The sequence below is a fragment of the Salvelinus alpinus genome, chromosome 25, assembly GCF_045679555.1.
Source record: "Salvelinus alpinus chromosome 25, SLU_Salpinus.1, whole genome shotgun sequence".
In the NCBI taxonomy this organism is placed as follows: Eukaryota; Metazoa; Chordata; class Actinopteri; order Salmoniformes; family Salmonidae; genus Salvelinus; species Salvelinus alpinus.
This window is the reverse complement of record NC_092110.1, coordinates 21,091,591-21,110,842: the sequence shown is the minus strand read 5'-3', so window position 1 is coordinate 21,110,842 and position 19,252 is coordinate 21,091,591. Positions and strand designations below refer to the sequence as shown.

Genomic DNA, 19,252 nt, shown 5'->3' with positions numbered 1-19,252 from the left:
AAAACTGACATTCCTGTCTTGCAGGAAATCACGCAGGGAACGAGCAGTATGGCTGGTGGCATTGTCATACTGGAGGGTCATGTCAGAATGAGCCTGCAGGAAGGGTACCACATGAGGGAGGAAGATGTCTTCCCTGCAACACACAGCATTGAGATTGCCTGTAATGACAACAAGCTCAATCCGATGATGCTGTGACACACCACCCCAGACCATGTGGGACCCTCCACCTCCAAATCGATCCCGCTCCAGAGTACAGGCCTCGGTGTAACGCTCATTCCTTCGACAATAAACGCGAATCCGACCATCATCCCCAGTGAGACAAAACCGCGACTCGTCAGTGAATAGTACTTTTTGCCAGTCCTGTCTGGTCCAGTGACGGTGGGTTTGTGCCCATAGGCGACGTTGTTGCCGGTGATGTCTGGTGAGGACCTGCCTTACAACAGGCCTACAAGCCCTCAGTCCAGCCTCTCTCAGCCTATTGCGGACCGTCTGAGCACTGATGGAGGGATTGTGCGTTCCTGGTGTAACTCGGGCAGTTGTTGTTGCCATGTGATGTTCGGATGTACCGATCTTGTGCAGGTGTTGTTACACGTGGTCTGCCACTGCGAGGACGATCAGCTGTCCGTCCTGTCTCCCTGTAGCGCTGTCTTAGGCGTCTCACAGTACAGACATTGCAATTTATTGCCCTGGCCACATCTGCGGTCCTCATGCCTTGTTACAGCATGCCTAAGGCATGTTCACGCAGATGAGCAGGGACCCTGGGCATCTGTTTTTCAGAGTCAGTAGAAAGGCATCTTTAGTCTCCTAAGTTTTCATAACTGTGACCTTAATTGCCTACCGTCTGTAAGCTGTTTGTGTCTTAACGACCGCTCCACAGGTGCATGTTCATTAATTGTTTATGGTTCATTGAACAAGCATGGAAAACAGTGTTTAAATCCTTTACAATGAAGATATGTGAAGTTATTTGGATTTTTACGAATTATCTTTGAAAGACAGGGTCCTGAAAAAGGGACGTTTCTTTTTTTGCTGAGTTTATATGTATATGTATGTATATAGATATATATATATTTACCCCAAAAATATATGGGGGATTGGAAATGATGCAGACAATTACATTGATGGCAGCAACAATCTATCATCAATATTAAAGCTGATCCTCCCCCTAAAATATATATATATATATAAAAAAGTGTTGGTCCCATGTTTCATGAGCTGAAATAAAAGTCAGCAGACATTTTCCATATGCACAAAAAGCTTTTTCTCTCAAATTTTGTGCACACATTTGTTTACATCCCTGTTAGTGAGCATTTCTCCTTTACCAAGATAATCCATCAGAAGCTGATTAAACAGCATGATAATTCCACAGATGCACATTGTGCTGGGGACAATAAAAGGCCACTCTAAAATATGCAGTTTTGCCACACAACACAATGCCACAGATGTCTCAAGTTGAGGGAGCATGGAATTGGCATGCTGACTGCAGTAATGTCCACCAGAGCTGTTGCCAGAGAATTTAATGTTAATTTCTCTACCATAAGCCGCCTCCGTCCTTTTAGAGAATTTGGCAGTACGTCCCACCGGCCTTACAACCACAGACCACGTGTAACCACGCCAGCCCAGGACCTCCACATCCGTTTTCTTCACCTGCGGGATCGTCTGAGACCAACCACCGCGGCCACCCGGACAGCTCAGTTTCATGAGGAGTATTTCTGTCAGTATTAAAGCCCTTTTGTGGGGAAAAACCCATTCTGATTGGCTGGGCCTGGTTCCACAGTGGGGAGGCCTATGCCCTCCCAGGCCCACCTATGGCTGTGCCCCTGACCAGTCATGTGATATCCATAGATTAGGGATTAATCAATCAATCAATCGTATTTATAAAGCCCTTCTTACATCAGCTGATGTCACAAAGTGCTGTACAGAAACCCAGCCTAAAACCCCAAACAGAAAGCAATGCAGGTGTAGAAGCACTCTGACTAGGAAAAACTCCCTAGAAAGGCCGGAACCTAGGAAGAAACTTAGAGAGGAACCAGGCTATGAGGGGTGGCCAGTCCTCTTCTGGCTGTGCCGGGTGGAGACTACAACAAAACATGGCCAAGATGTTCAAATGTTCATAGATGACCAGCAGGGTCAAATAATAATAATCACAGTGGTTGTAGAGGGTGCAACTGGTCAGCACCTCAGGAGTAAATGTCAGTTGGCTTTTCATAGCCGATCATTCAGAGTATCTCTACCGCTCCTGCTGTCTGTAGAGAGTTGAAAACAGCAGGTCTGGGACAAGGCAGCACGTCCGGTGAACAGGTCAGTGTTCCAAAGCCGCAGGCAGAACAGTTGAAACTGGAGCAGCAGCACAACCAGGTTGACTGGGGACAGCAAGGAGTCATCAGGCCAGGTAGTCCTGAGGCATGGTCCTAAGTAGAGGTCGACCAATTAATCGGAATGGCCGATTAATCAGGGCCGATTTCAAGTTTTCATAACAATCGGAAATCGGTATTTTTCAGGACACCGATTTGGCCGATTTTTATATATTTTTTTTACACCTTTATTTAACTAGGCAAGTCAGTTAAGAACACATTCTTATTTTCAATGAAGGCCTAGGAACGGTGGGTTAACTGCCTTGTTCAGGGGCAGAACGACAGATTTTTACCTTGTCAGCTTGGGGATTCGTTTTTGCAACCTTCCGGTTACTAGTCCAACGCTCTAACCACCTGCCTTACATTGCACTCCACGAGGAGCCTGCATGGCAGGCTGACTACCTGTTACGCGAGGGCAGCAAGAAGCCAAGGTAAGTTGCTAGCTAGCATTAAACTTATCTTATAAAAAACTATCAATCTTAACATAATCACTAGTTAACTACACACGGTTGATATTACTAGTTTATCTAGCGTGTCCTGCGTTGCATATATTCAATGCGGTGCCTGTTAATTTCTCATCGAATCACAGCTTACTTCGCCAAATGGATGATGATTTAGCACTGTCGTTGCACCAAACCTAACCATAAACATCAATGCCTTTCTTAAAATCAATACACAAGTATATATTTTTAAACCTGCATATTTAGTTAATATTGCCTGCTAACATGAATTTCTTATAATTAGGGAAATTGTGTCACTTCTCTTGCGTTCCGTGCAAGCAGTCAGGGTATATGCAGCAGTTTGGGCCGCCTGGCTCGTTGCGAACTGTGTGAAGTCCATTTATTCCTAACAAAGACTGTAATTAATTTGCCAGAATTGTACATAATTATGAAATAACATTGAAGGTTGTACAATATAACAGCAATATTTAGACTTAGGGATGCCATCCATTAGATAAAATAAGGAACGGTTCCGTATTTCACTGAAAGAATAAACGTTTTGTTTTCGAAATGATAGTTTCCGGATTCGACCATATCAATGACCAAAGGCTCGTATTTCTGTGTGTTATTATGTTATAATTAAGTCTATGATTTGATATTTGATAGAGCAGTCTGACTGAGCATGGTAGGCAGCAGCAGGCTCGTAAGCATTCATTCAAACAGCACTTTCGTGCATTTGCCAGGAGCTCTTCGCAATGCTTCAAGCATTGGGCTGTTTATGACTTCAAGCCTATCAACTCCCGAGATTAGGCTGGTGTAATTGATGTGAAATGGCTAGCTAGTTAGCGGGGTGCGCGCTAATAGCGTTTCAATCGGTGACGTCACTCGCTCTGAGACATGGAGTAGTTGTTCCCCTTGCTCTGCAAGGGCCGCGGCTTTTGTGGAGCGATGGGTAACGATGCTTCGAGGGTGGCTGTTGTCGATGTGTTCCTGGTTCGAGCCCAGGTAGAGGCGAGGAGAGCGACGGAAGCTATACTGTTACACTGGCAATACTAAAGTGCCTATAAGAACATCCAATAGTCAAAGGTATATGAAATACCTGCGCCACCAGAGACTCTGGGTTCTCGCCCAGGCTCTGTCGCAACCGGCCGCGACCGGGAGGTCCGTGGGGCGACGCACAATTGGCCTAGCGTCGTCCGGGTTAGGGAGGGTTTGGCCGGTGGGGATATCCTTGTCTCATCGCGCACCAGCGACTCCTGTGGCGGGCCGGGTGCACAGTGGTGGCCAGGTGGCCAGGTGCACAGTGTTTCCTCTGACACATTGGTGCGGCTGGCTTCCGGGTTGGAGGCGCGCTGTGTTAAGAAGCAGTGCGGCTTGGTTGGGTGGTGTTTCGGAGGACGCATGGCTTTCGACCTTTGTCTCTCCCGAGCCCGTACGGGAGTTGTAGCAATGAGACAAGATAGTACTAACAATTGAATACCACGAAATTGGGGAGAAAAGGGGGTAAAATTTAAATTTAAAAAAATAAAAAGGAACCACCAGCTTTCATATGTTCTCATGTTCTGAGCAAGGAACTTAAACGTTAGCTTTTTTACATGGCACATATTGCACTTTTACTTTCATCTCCAACACTTTGTTTTTGCATTATTTAAACCAAATTGAACATGTTTCATTATTTATTTGAGGCTAAATTGATTTTATTGATGTATTATATTAAGGTAAAAGAAAAGTGTTCATTCAGTATTGTTGTAATTGTCATTATTACAAAAAATAATAATCGGCCGATTAATTGGTATCGGCTTCTTTTGGTCCTCCAATAATCGGTATCGGCGTTGAAAAATCATAATCGGTCGACCTCTAGTCCTAAGGCTCTCTAATGAATTTATTCCAATTTACTAATTTCCTTATATGAACTGTAACTCAGTAAAATCGTTGAAATTGTTGCATTTATATTTTTGTTCAGTATAGTTTAGGGCCTATGAGGGCTGGAGTTACAGTGTTGGAGTTACAATGTTGTTGTCTAGACCTTGATACTCTGTTATAGCCATACATTTTCCAACAGGCTGAAAAAGGGCAATACAATACAAATTTTTCAGAATAACCATTTCCTCCACCAACTTCTGCCTTTTGAGATCTGTTTAGGCAAATGTATTGGGTTTTGTAGGTACATGTCAGCTTTACAGGAAGCCAGAGCTGCAGCATAGAAAAAGGGGAGGGTCTAGAGAGAGACTGCATCCTGACAACAGGCCCTTGATTACAACCATCAGCACAACAGAGCCAGGATGAGGGCTAGAGGAAAACCAGACGATAGGCCTACACCTCACTGCAGTACCAATACACATACAGCATGACTCACTCAAAGCCAACCGCAGAGTAATGGCATAGTGTCATACAAGACTTCCTATCGAACACGTTGACCCTATAGCTAAGATAGCCTGTTCACCGAGTCATCTTTAAAGATAACACACAGGCTCAATATTTATGCTCCATTTTATCAGTAGCTTGTAGAGGCCCTTCTCCCTCTTCTCATCTCTTCTTCTCACCCTATATCTCCCTCTCATGCATACAATAATTAACACACACACACACACAGTGTGGGAGGAGCAACACTTAAGGTACACCCACCACATCCTTCTCTATAACAAAGCCAACAAGACTCCCTAATTAAATTTGCCTAATCTCAAATGAGAATACTCTTGATACAAAATTGTCAAACTGGTCCACATGAGCAACATCCAATTAGTGTCAAGTGTGACTAATTATAATCTGAAAAATGACGTGTGGCTAATTATAGCAGATTGAAACACTTCATTAAGCATAGCTTATAGCGAGGAGACATTCCACATTTGAATGTTAAAACCTCTCTACGAGATGAAGAAGCAGCAGCTTCAGGCACAATAGAATGTGTAGGTTGATCTTGTTGGATGCAAGGATAAAGTGGTTTAGAGGAAATTAGTTCAGCAAAATGTATTTTAAAAAATGGCACATGCTCAAACTAGGCTACATTGTGCCAACTGGGAACCACAGCCATGAAATTATGAAACAAGACTATCCCTTTATGCTTGTCAGTGGTAGAGCTCTTCCCTCTCATTTATGCAGTCATGAATGTATAATAACAATGGCAATCATACGTAAATGGCGGGTATAGGCGAGGAGCACTCCCTTGATCCTGTAGGGCCCATGGGGGTGCCAGGGTACTTCTACTGAGGAGCAGATGGGTCTTCTGTCCAGCAGCGTAGGCACAGGTGGGCCTGGGCCCACCCAATCAGATTGAGCAGATATGCTCTCTCTACTTGTTCCAAACGGGACATTAGTCTTTTTACCTAAACATGCAAACAACCTCAGAATTCAGAGCAGTGCACTGGAATGACATTCAGATTAACTGGAATGGCATTCACTCTCATATGATGGTTGGCCAAAAATAACTGAAAGCCACACCCCCAATAAGTCACAAATATGACCGCATTGAGGGATATGTCACTGTGTTTCTATGGCTATATGCACCATGCCACTGCCTACTTTATTTGTTCATTTAGCAAACAAGACAGCTCATAATCTAGTGCCTTTATCACAGTCAACACACCTACAGTTTAGCTTTAAAAAAATTCTCAGCCTCATGGCAAAATGTGTAGAATTGCAGGAAATCAGCTTTAAAAACAGCTCAATTGTATCTTTGCCCAATAGCAAAATGTGTAGAATTGCAGGAATTTAGCCTCCCCCAAAAAATGTAATCATATTTCCCCACCCAAATTTTTGCAGGCCCATCCAACCAAATAAAATTCTCTACACTACTGACATCTGCCATAGCATCCTGATAAATTGGCCCAGGATCCTGGACCAGGTTAATCTGCACCACTCCTCCATTTAAAAAGGCACAGTCAAGTTATATCCCTCATTCTTCACCTCCAGACAGTCTCACCATCTGTACTGCACAGTCCAAAAGGTCTGGTTATACCTCAACTGTCCTGCTGCACTACAACAATCTGTCAGTGTCCAAACATGGATAGCAACAAAGAAATGGCCTACCGGTAGGTCTTGTCCATGTATTTGAGAAAATGTACATACAGGTGTTGCCAATACCACTCAATACATACAAACTTGCCTTGAAACTATTAAATTGACAATTGTTTTTTCTCAACTTCAATGGATGAATAGATATTTTCTGACAAAAGAATGTTAGATACAATGTTAAAGGGCTCCCGAGTGGTGCAGCGTTCTAAGGCACTGCATCTCAGTGCTAGAGGCGTCACTACAGACCCTGGTTCGATTCCAGGCTGTATCACAACTGGCCGTGATTGGGAGTCCCAAAGGGCGGTGCACAATTGGCCCAGCGTCGTCCGGGTTAGGCTGTCATTGTAAATAAGAATTTGTTCTCAACTGACTTGCCTAGTTAAATAAAAAGATACTACAAAACATATATGGAGTCATGGACAAACACGGTAGAGACTCATAAAGTGGTGCACACAGAGCGTAGCATAAAACTGAAATTATGGCACTGGCGTTACAAAATACATAGGCCTACTATCTCCAACTGAAATTCCGGGGCTCACGTTGCTGTCACTTCGCTTTCGGAAGGAAAGGCATGCAAATGTAAAATTCTTCCTCCCTTGCTCTACCGGGTCCTGGACCTGACCACATCTGCGCTCAGCGCCAAAGTTGATATGTCGACAATTCACAACAACTATAAACGACTCTCTGAATCGGAATGTCAATGTTTTTACGTAAATATCCAACATGAATGTAATATTGTATTTTATTCGTCCTCGTCACAGAGCAATGCATGTTGAAACACTTTTGTGCTTAATTTTGAAGTAGGATTAAAAGTATCGGTCAAAGCGTCTCTGGATGGGGAGTCAATAAATTAGCAGGTTTAGGCTATAGGCCTAATGTGTAATTCATATATCATTCGCATATCATAGCCAATATTATAGCTAGAATACTGTAAATCATAAGCAGAAATGTCTAATAAAAAACTAAGTAGGTGCTACTTTGGTGAAAGCAGTGGCACATTATGCAAGTAGACATACACAAAATGCTAAGACAGCATTATTTCTAATTTGCACGCGTCTTGTACTTGCTTGAAAAGACGGATCATTTTATTTGAAGTATTAGCAACAAAGTAACAAAATAGAATGTTATCAATTTGTTAAAATTACTTACGCTTTTAGTGGGTTCTGAATGACAGCCGCCATTTTGCTACACTGTAACGCAATATCAGCGTCTTGCAGTTCTGAGGGAAACCTACGCAAAAGCAACCAATCAGGGCTCGGGGTAAAATCGTTGGCCAATGCATCCACAGTATACGTAAATAAGGCGTGGCCTGTGTGGTAAACTCAATGAGTAAACTGTCAAAACGATTTTAAAGGGTTCTGCCAGTATTTATATTGTAGAAAACGGAATACCGACCATATGTCTATGATACAGACTTCTTGAAGAGATAGCTAAAGTTGTCAGAAACTTTCTTCCCACCAATGCAACAAAACTAAGGTTGCCAGGGTTTGAAGAAGAACACATCTTTATTAGAAATTTGAAACAGAACCTGACTAAATATCCATAGCCACCTCCCCAACCAAATAATTATAAACAGCCATGAGCTGATAAGACTTTAATAATATAGTTATTCCACCACTTATGGACATTGTCAATATGCAGACATCCACACTTTCTCACGATCTATGTTCAATAACAGCATAACATAGTGTTTCATACCTCTTTTTTGTCTGTGCATTAGGAGTGTCGATTCGAGAACTCAATCCATTATCATTTCGGTCACAAAGGTCTCTCTCAAGCAATAGGTTTGGAAAACAAAGGACTAGATGGGGACATAGCTGACATTCCTGGTTATTATTCTGTGCAAAATTAGCAACACAGACATGACTTAATTTCATACAATGACATCATTCAATCAGATAAACATTTTGACAGCAGACAAGGCAGATTCCATCGTAATTTCTATACCTCACTATCTAGGGTTACAGCTTAGACAAAAGGGCAAAAATAAAATACAAATCTAACAAAATGACAATTATCTTAAATGCTTACAGGACAACCTTTTTTTCTTAATTTTCTTTTTTTCCAAACACAGATAATAGAAATAAACATTCTATATGCTTGGTTGGCATGTATCCAGGTAATATTGTTCCCTGGGTTCTGACATTTCAGCCTCTTATTCATCTAACCATCAAAGAAGTGAAATGGTTAAGGTATAAATGCTAGCTGACTGTGCATATCCAAGTGTTGTATGAATGGACAACCGATTCCAGTCAAGAAAGAAATTGAACTCAAATATACCAATAACAGTATTCAGAAATAAAACCACATTAAACTAACTTATGACTTACTGTCTACATATAGCATATCATCTCTCAATTATTAAAAAGCACAAACTAGTATGAAAGAATGAGCATGCAATCTATTTGACACTGCAATCTGTAACATGGATGACAAATAAAGCCACAGAAGCAGAGGGCTGAAAACAAATGCTGAGTTCATTGTCCCACCAGCCTATGGTGATCAAACAAGATTCAAACAAACGGTAGTAACTGCCACACCATTCAAATTCTAGGTGCATAATGCACATCATGTGTATACCCTCAAGTAACAGAAATTGTCAGATACATTACAAAAATACCACCCAGTATAAGTTAAAATATAACAATGAGGTTAGGTATTGATTTATTCAGAGATCACCAGACCCTCTGAACATCTCAAAGGCTATGCATCTTTCAGACTCAAGCTAAACAATTGTTTTCTACAAAACAAAGTGTCTAAAATCCTGAATTCACATTCTTCTAGCATAATTCCATGTCTTCATAGAACCATAACCTCTGAAGTAAATATGAAGTTAGTGTCAACAGAAGCAGTAACCCAAAAGGCTATTTGCAGACCAAATATCCTAAATCTAAAGTTGACCAACTCTTGGCAGACTGGTTGAAAAATGGGATATGGGTGCTCATGCATGCTCAAATCTAAGTCAAATCTTTGTTTTTTTGTTTTTTTCTGGCCATAAGCAGCAGCTTTGTAAAGCTGCAACAGACTTAGAGCAAACCTAAAATAGTGGAGTAGAGCATGCAATTAACCTGCAGCAGGGACTTCACTGACACCATTATCCCCTCAACATTAGTAGTAACATCAGAAAACAAGGCCTTATGGAAAGTATTGATTAAAACTAACCCCCTCCCCAGGGTTCTCAAGAAAATAACATTGCTAACATGCTACAAATTTACTTTTTTTCCATGGTAGAAAAATATTTTTAAACCATTTAAAAAAAGCTGTGATTTGGGTAAATGAGCTCAAAATATCTTCCTGGCTCACTCTTTTGATAAGGACAAATTACATAGATGTGCCTGTTGTTCCACAAGGCATCAGAAACCCTAAAACTAGATTTACTAAAAACACACTTGCCACAGACACGGGACAGAACCATTTAATGGAGGTCTATAAGGGGTGGGTGGAGGGTTAAGAGGTGGTTCAGTCCAGTGTTGTAAGGGAAGAGGGCCAGCCCCGTTAAAGGTCTCCAGGTTTCTGGTTGCAGTTAGCACAAACACGGACGGGGTGGTCCCAGCCCCGCGACGGGACCGGCCGACGCTCCAGCGAGCACTCGTCACACACGCCTTGCCCGCAGGCGCGACAGTGGTGCTTGGACAACTTGGCAGTGAAGCTGCACTGGCAGTTGTGGCAAGAGAGAATATCCTGGTCAGGCACCCAGTAGGTGGGACGCGCAGCATCCTTGACCAGACCTGAAGAGAGAGCGGACACACAGTAAAAAACGACTTACAATAGAATGGTTTACCATTGCACTTCCAATAACATGTCGAACAATAAAAGTATCCTAATACTGCAGTATCTAAAAATACTTTTATTTGTGATAAGGAGCAGCAGAGACATTTTTCATATGCCACCAGATGGCAGCCTGTCCATGGGTTTAAATTCCTGCAGTCATTGCCCATTACACAATTCTATCTGGCTCTTGTGTTACATAACACTCACCCAGTGGGATGTCAATAGCAGTAACCACGGCGCCCAGTGTGTTTGACACTGCTTCTCCAACCTTCCTGGCTAGGTTTCCACCTTCCTCATCTTCAACCTCTGCATGCAACAGCTCTGTACAAAGCATACAACTATGTTACCACTGTACAGTATGGCTAAAATAAACACGTATGCAGACTAAGTAAGGCTAAAAACAGATTTAAAGGCTAAGTATACTAAGTTACCACTGTACAGCATGGCTAATAATAAATACATACAAGCTGACTTTTGGCTTTGAGGTGTTGGTACCTGTATGTGTGGCCCTCTGCTCATAACAGGTGTCACAGACTCTCACGGGGGCCAGACCCCAGCCTTTCTCTGGGACAGGTGTGGCTTTGGACGAGCATGTGTCACAGAACCCTTCCCCACAGGCACGGCAGTGATGCTTGGTATCGTTGTCTTGGAATACCTCTTGGCACTTAAGGCATGTCTGGACATTACAGGGGAAAAACAAAAACAAGAGGCAGTTATTGACTGGGGAATCTAGGACGAGGGGTCGATCTGAGCCTTATCTTGTGACCCGCAAACATGGGTTGTGTAACATTGGCCCCCAGCTGAACAGCAGCGAAGGGCAAATAAACAGGTTCCTGGACAAGAAAGTGTTGACTCTACTGTTCCACGTATGATGTGTGTGGTTGGTCCTCTGTCACTCACCAGGATGAGGGAGTTGGGTTTCCAGTAGGTCGGGGCGATCTGATCCGTTAGCCAGGAGGTGACAGCCTTGGCAGGCTTCACACTGAGCTCTGACACAGACTGGGCCATGAAGTTAACACCATCCAGCAGACGCTGTGCTGCATTGCTATTGTCCTTCAGGAATCCATCTGCCTGTGGAAAGTGAACATTGAGTTGCAAGAAGTTTACAAGTTCTTTTGTTTACATATAAGACTATGTTGAGAATGTGGAAATAATACCAATAGGCGTTTAAAAGTATTTTAGTAGGTATGTGGTGTGGTAGTTCTCTTACCCCAGGCCATATATGCTGGATTTCAGTGCGGACCACCGTATCCACTGGGTCCTGGTTCCCATACCAGTACTGCCGGCTCCGATAGATCACCCCACAGTTTGGACATTCAATCACGTACCTGCAGACACACAAAAACACAAAAGTTACATTTTACAGAGCAGTTATAACCATATACAGTGCATTTGGAAAGTATTCAGACTCCTTAACTTTTCCTACATTTTGTTACAGCCTTATTTTAAAATGTATTAAATTGTTATTTTTTCCCTTCAATCTACACACAATACCCCATGACAAAGCTAAAACAGATTTTTAGAAATGTTTGCAAATGTATAAATGTAAAACAAGTATTCAGACCCTTTACTCAGTACTTTGTTGAAGCACCTTTGGCAGCGATTCAATCCCGAGTCTTCTTGGGTATGACGCTACAAGCTTGGCACACCTTTATTTGGGGAGTTTGTTCAATTCTTCCCTGCAGATCCTCTTATGCTCTGTCAGGTTGGATGGGGAGCGTCACTGCACAGCTATTTTCAGGTCTCTCCAGAGATGTTCGAACAGGTTCAAGTCCGGGCTCTGGCTGGGCCTCAAGGACATTCAGAGACTTGTCCCAAAGCCACTCCTACATTGTCTTGGCTGTGTGCTTTGGGTTGTTGTCCTGTTGGAAGGCGAACCTTCGCCCCAGTCTGAGGTCCTGAGCAGGTTTTCATCAAGGATCTCTCTGTACTTTGCTCCGTTCATCTTTCCATTGATCCTGACTAGTCTCCCATCCCCTGCCGCTGATAAACATCCCCACAGCATGATGCTGCCACCACCATTCTTCACCGTAGGGATAGTGCCAGATTTCCTCCAGATGTGACGCTTTGCATTCAGGCCAGAGTTAAATCTTGGTATCAGACCAGAGAATCTTGTTTCTCATGGTCTGCCCTTTGGCAGACTAAGCGGGCTGTCATGTGCCTTTTACTGAGGAGTAGCATCCATCTGGCCACTACCATAAAGGCCTGATTGGTGGAGTGCTGCAGAGATGGTTGTCCTTCTGGAAGGTTCTCCCATCTCCATAGATGAGCTCTGTCAGAGTGACCAGGGTATTTTTTGGTACCCTTCCCCAGATCTGTGCCTCGACACAATCCTGTCTTGGAGCTCTACGGACAATTCCTTCGACCTCATGGCTTGGTTTTTTCTCTGACATGCACTGTCAACTGTGGGACCTTATATAGACAGGTGTGTGCCTTTCAAAATCATGTCCAATCAATTGAATTTACCACAGATGGAATCCAAACAAGTTGTAGAAACATCTCAAGGAAGATCAATGGAAACAGGATGCACCTGAGCTTAATTTTGAGTCTCATAGCAAAGGGTCTGAATACTTATGTAAATTGTAAAAGGTATTTCCGTTTTTTTTAATGTGTAAACATTTTCAAAAATTGTTCTAGCTTTGTGATTGTGGGGTATTGTGTAGATTGATGAGGAAAATATTTAATTTAATACATTTTAGAATAAGGCTGTAACTAACAAATTGTGGAAAAAGGGGTCTGAATACTTTCCGAATGCACTGTACCTCAAGACAAACAACTATCTGGAGACATATCTGGAGTGCACCAAATAAGTTAGTAAATGGCTAAGGGTTAGCAATGAATGGATTGGTGATTCTAGATCAAAAAAAAGAAAATCAACCCCAACCGATGACCTCTCACTCACCCTGACCAAGCGTATCTAGCAAGGCCCAGCCAAGGAGAGTCTGAGGACGCAGAGGTCTTGGGAACCACCACCACTTCCTTTCCCCCTTCGTAACAGGCCTAGTGGGACAACAGAGGCATTGCGGTCAGCCTGATACCTAGTCAGATCTTCAGAATGTCATATGGCAACATTGGGTTCAGGTAGTACAAGATTTAGGAGGATATCCACAGGACTAACCTTACAGGTGTAGATGCGATTGTCGTATTGGGGTGAGTAACGGCAGCGGTGTTTGGCCTCATGACACACCCCCTCCCCAAGGTGGTTCATGCTGTTCTTGCAGCCAGAGCTAAAATAGCAACAACAATGTGACTTGTTAAAACCCTCGCTGTAGTCAGTGGCATGAGATGGAGAAAATTAAATAAATGAGAGCACTTACCCGCAACTGAGGCAGAGGCAGGAGCAGGTGAAGTACTCATCGGGGAAGAAGCAATTGTGGGCTATGAGCTCATCAGAGATCTCCCCATTGAAGCGCTCACTCAGGGCCTAGACAGAGAGAAACAATACATCAGAAATGTCATACACATAGCCTGACTAGATTGTTCAAACATTGTGAAAGTAAACAGATCTGTAACTAATGAATAGCAATGTTTGCAACTTGCTAAAACATCCCGCTCTTGTTTTAGTGTTTGCTTTATGTAAATGTAAGCCTGTTTGAAACTGTTTTGGAGCCAGTTGACTACTGACTGAGTTATAAGCATGTCTACTACCTGCAAGGCTTTGAAGATGACGACTGGGGAGCGAGGGGAGCGGGTGGCGTTGTTGTCCAGCAGCTGCTCCAGGGTGCGCTGCAGGACACCAAAGTCTGTTGGGGGGCTGCAGGTACGTGTGCCTCGGTACTGGATGGAGCTGAATGCCTCTGGGAAACGGCCTAGCTTCCTGAACCGCTCAAGTAGCAACCGATCTACAGACTCTGATGAGTTGTCTGTTATAAATGAGGGAGAACGAAGAACAGGAGAAGACAGACTTAACTTATATATATCCCTTCATAAAAAGGACATTTCACTTATTACGTTGATCAATCAAAACTGAGATGGAAGGTGCCTCACACAACAACAAAAAGATTCTAGGACAAAAAAGTCAAATTCTAAAGACAACATTCACTGAACAAAAATATAAACACAACATGTAAAGTGCTGGTCCATGTTTCATGAGCTTAAATAAAAGATCCCAGAAAGCCCAGCTTATTTCTCTTAAATTTTGTGCACAAATGCTTTACATCCCTGTTAGTGAGCATTTCACCTTTGCCAAGGTAGTCCATCCACCTGACAGTTGTGGCATATAAATAAGCTGATTAAACAGCATTATTACACAGGTGCACCTTGTCCTGGGGACAATAAAAGGCCACTAAAATGTGCAGTTGTGTCACACAATACCAAAGATGTCTCAATTTGAGGGAGCGTGAAATTGGTATGCTGACTACAGAGCTATTGCCAGAGAATTTAATGTTAATTTCTCTACCATAAGCCACCTCTGTCATTTTTGAGAATTTGGCAGTACGTCTAACCGGCTTTACAACTGTAGACCACGTGTATGTTTTATCTCAATCATGGACACTGTTACTAACACTTGTGGCTGCTTTGAGTGATGCATTGGTGTCTCTACCTTCTTGCTCTTTGTGCTGTTGTCTTAGCCCAATAATGTTTGTATCCTATTTTGTGCTGCTACCATGTGCTGCTGCCATGTTGTGTTGCTGCCATGGTGTTGTCTTAGGTCTCTCTTTATGTAGTGATGTTTTGTCTCTTGTCATGATGTGCGTTTTGTCCTATATTTTTTATTTAATTTATTTTTAATCCCAGCCCCCATCCCCGCAGGAGGCCTTTTGGTAGGCCGTCTTTGTAAATAAGATTTAATTCTTAACTGACTTGCCTAGTTTAATAAAGGTTATATAAAATAAAAATAAAAGTACGGCGTCATGTGGGCGAGTGGTTTGCTGATGTCACCGTTGTGAACAGAGTGCCCCATGGTGGCGGTGGAGTTATGGTATGGGCAGACATAAGCTACGGACGACGAACACAATTGCATTTTAACGATGGCAATTTGAATGCACAGAGATACCATGATGAGATCCTGAGGCCCATTGTCGTGCCATTCCACCGCCATCACCTCATGTCGCAAGAATCTACAGACAATTCCTGGAAGCTGAAAATGTCCCAATTCTTCCATGATCTGCATACTCACCAGACATATCACCCATTGAGAATGTTTGGGATGCGCTGGATCGACATGCATGACAGCGTGTTCCTGTTCATGCCAATATCCAGAAATTCGCACACTCATTGATGAGGAATAGGACAACATTCCACAGGCCAAAATCAACACCCTGATCAACTCTATGCAAAGGTGATGTGTCGTGCAGCACAAGGCAAATGGTGGTCACACCATACTGATTGGTTCTGATCCACACCCCTACCTTTCTTTTAAAGGTACTGTATCTGTGACCAACAGATGCATATCTGTATTCCCAGTCATGTGAAATCCATAGATTAGGGCCCAATTCATTTATTTCAATTGACTGATTTCCTTATATGAACTGTAACTCAGTAAAATCTTTTAAATTGTTGCATGTTGCGTTTATATTTTTGTTCAGCATATTTTAAGGGATATAAAATAATTTACAGTTCAACAGCCACATACTTTATAAGGAAAAGGTCTCTAGATTACTCAAACTGCTTGACTGGTCAGTTACCTGTTCACACTATCAAAACAGCTCTGTTGGAATAACAAATACTAGTCTTAGCGTGTCAAAGGGAGTAGGATTTTGCACCCGTAATTACCAAATCACATGTTTTATGATCTTCTATAGCAGCATTCTTGACATTATGCATGAATCTACTGTATTCCTGCTTCCACTCTGTCAAGGAAGGTGAAATAACAATGAGACTGATGAGTGCAGCAAGTAACAATCTTCGATTTGTGTACAGTACACTATGGTAAGTGTTGACTACAGTATTTCTCAGCACTGACCTGAGCCCAGCAGCTTGGTGTGGACGGTCTCATGGAAGATGACGACGGCCGGACCCAGGGTGGACAGAGGCACGTCAAGGCCACAGCGGGCCGTAGTGGCCTTCAGCTCCTTGGTAAAATGCTTCAGGTAGGCGTCTGACGCATCGCACAGAAACTTGAAGAGGTCGTCATGGAGGCGGTCAGCATGGGTACGGTAGATTATGAGGTCGGAGATAGCTAGCACCTTGAGAAGAAGACGTGTTCTTTGGCCCTGGTTGGAGCTGTTTCCCAGCAGGCCCTCTGTGTCAATGACCACCACCTTGTGGATGGGGTCGAATGCCGCCCACACCCCCACTGTGCAGGACTCCTGTGTGGGGGAGGTCTTGAACACCTCCCTGCCTATGAAGAAAGTGTGGTTCAGAGTGTGGGATTTGCCCTCTCCTGTGTTGCCAAAGATGGACACCACCTTGATCAGCTTGTCAGGCTTGCAGTTCAATTTCTTCACAAACGCGCCATCGTCCTTTACCTGGAGAGAAAAAAGAAAAAAAAAGAGTAGAGTTAGCAGATGAGGTAATTCCATTTCACAAAACACAATTTAGTTTAGAAACAAAACTGACAGAATGCAAAAACTCAAAGGACTTTTTTTATGCCCTTCACTACCCACCTGCATCTCCTCATTCGCATCAACCAGAAGAAAACTGCAGACTTTCTCCAGAAGTTTTGCCTTCTGGACTTCTGCCTCATCTACCAATAAGCTTAAATTGATCTCTGCAGGTTTGGGTGGAGGGGTTAATTTGACTTCAACAGGTTTTGGTGGAGGGGTAGAGTTGATCTCTGCAGGTTTGGGTGGAGGGGTAGAGTTGATCTCTGCAGGTTTGGGTGGAGGGGTTGAGTTGAGCTCTGCAGGTTTTGGTGGAGGGGTTGAGTTGATCTCTGCAGGTTTGGGTGGAGGGGTTGAGTTGAGCTCTGCAGGTTTGGGTGGAGGGGTTGAGTTGAGCTCTGCAGGTTTGGGTGGAGGGGTTGAGTTGAGCTCTGCAGGTTTGGGTGGAGGGGTTGAGTTGAGCTCTGCAGGTTTGGGTGGAGGAGGATAGGCAGAGAGTGGGTGCTTCTTCTTGTTACCTCCATTGTGGGTGCTTTTCCGACACGGTTGGCACAAGTTGACTTTGCAGTTCTGGCAGCGGACGACAGACCTGTGGCGGCGGCCATTCACTGGCCTTTCCTTCCCTCCTCTGCAGTTGTCACAGTAGGGTACATGCCATGGGCCTATCGCTACCCGTTCATGGTTCTGCAGGCCCTCTCGACTATGGAGTTCCTGCTCACAGCGAACACACTGCAAGCTTCTACATTCATCACATTCAAAAGCAGCCTCTTCTGAGCCACCACAAGCATAGCTCTCTTGACAAATTAGACTGGTGTTAATTTCCTTTTCTGATGAACCATGACCACTCATTTTTCCTTCACAAGCCAAATCTGAACAGTTTTATGCTAGCTGGAGTAATTTGACTATAACGCCAAATAGTCCCAAAAGAAGAGTAAATAAATATCAATTAAGTAGTTTCAGTGATAACACTTGACCTTAGTATTAAATATTGTGTGCTTTATAGGCTACACCTACACAACACCTAGAACATAGACAACTTGATGTAAGTAGACTTAACAGGGTTGCATTGTGACAGTGTTCCAACTGACCTGTAAAGGTTCAAGATCCACTACAATTTTTTACAGCTTATTAGCCAACAATTACTGCAGCATTCCATACATTTAATACAAAAATGTCAATATGTGACACATTGCAAATATAATACTGTGAGGCAATATGGTTGAATGTTTGTTCTGGCTATTTTAAGTCAACCTGCTCTTGACAACAACATACATTACGGTTATAACTGGCTTCATGAACATTATAACACTGCCAGAATAAATACGTTACAGCAAAGTAAAACTGGAAACTCAATGTATGCAATAAAACAAATGTTTGGCAAGACAACTTCCCTGAAACATATATCTAACCACACTAACATGAATATGTGCAAACTGGCACCAACTTGAAACCACAGCTGGGAAAACTAGCCAGCTGTTTAGAATCAAACATAAATCACTTCCCTTGTTAGCTAGCTTCCTAATTGCTACCTAGCTCGAAAATAAAATAACCTAGCTGACAGCTGCCTAAAAAAAGCTAGCTAGTAAGTTAGCTTCCTGTAGCTTGACATTTAAACAATAGTTAGCCAACTAACGTAGTTAGCTAGTTTAAAATAACGTTATTCCAATGTCAATGTGACAAACTACGAGTTCTGATCAACAAAACACCGAAAACAAATCACAATCGCCCCTGTCTGAAACAGCTAACATTAGCTGTCTGGCTAGCTAGCTGTGTTATCCAAGCTAGACAGTTTTGGTAAACTCGGTTGTCAATAATATTATAGCCGAATGCTAGGATAACAACTGGTCGGTCAACAAAAGCATACAAAGAAAAATAGCCCAATCCGTTTCGGGAGACTTTAAAATATATTATTGCATTGAAATCCTTCCTAGCTCTGTCATTGTTTTGTTCCTCAACCCCTTCCCTAGCGAATTTCTGTGCGCTATGACTGTTGTTGTTGCCAGCCAGGTCAGATCAGCTGATCAGATTATAAATGCAAATGAAGGTGTATGCTGGGAAATGAAGTTGTTTTGAATAAAACAAGTAGGCGTTGTAGTCAAATATCTATCAAATTGTCTATGATAATATGTGTACTTCTACATAAAGACACACACAGACATGGATGATGGATTGTCTAGTAAAATATGACATTTTA

The 19,252-nt window shown here is 42.9% G+C and overlaps 2 protein-coding genes across 2 annotated transcripts in view; both read right to left on the bottom strand.

Annotated features, from left to right (window-relative positions):
• Positions 1-8,247, bottom strand: part of LOC139553609 (zinc finger protein DPF3-like) — a 45,448-nt gene extending 37,201 nt beyond the window's left edge. Inside the window, exon 1 of the mRNA XM_071366132.1 lies at positions 7,952-8,247. Within this exon, the coding sequence (XP_071222233.1) occupies positions 7,952-7,983 (32 nt within the window). The 5' untranslated portion in view covers positions 7,984-8,247. The remainder of the gene's footprint in view (positions 1-7,951) is intronic.
• Positions 8,248-8,381: 134 nt separating this feature from the next.
• On the bottom strand, positions 8,382-19,051 carry LOC139553607 (zinc finger FYVE domain-containing protein 1-like). The gene is made up of 11 exons (XM_071366127.1): positions 17,122-19,051; positions 16,479-16,983; positions 14,222-14,436; positions 13,891-13,997; positions 13,692-13,800; positions 13,476-13,573; positions 11,784-11,901; positions 11,474-11,644; positions 11,069-11,249; positions 10,781-10,894; positions 8,382-10,530 (listed from the first exon to the last, which is right to left on the bottom strand). The coding sequence occupies exons 1-11, from the start codon at positions 17,905-17,907 to the stop codon at positions 10,298-10,300; spliced, it is 2,637 nt and encodes an 878-aa protein (XP_071222228.1). The 5' UTR covers positions 17,908-19,051; the 3' UTR covers positions 8,382-10,297.
• Between the last annotated feature and the right edge of the window lie 201 nt (positions 19,052-19,252).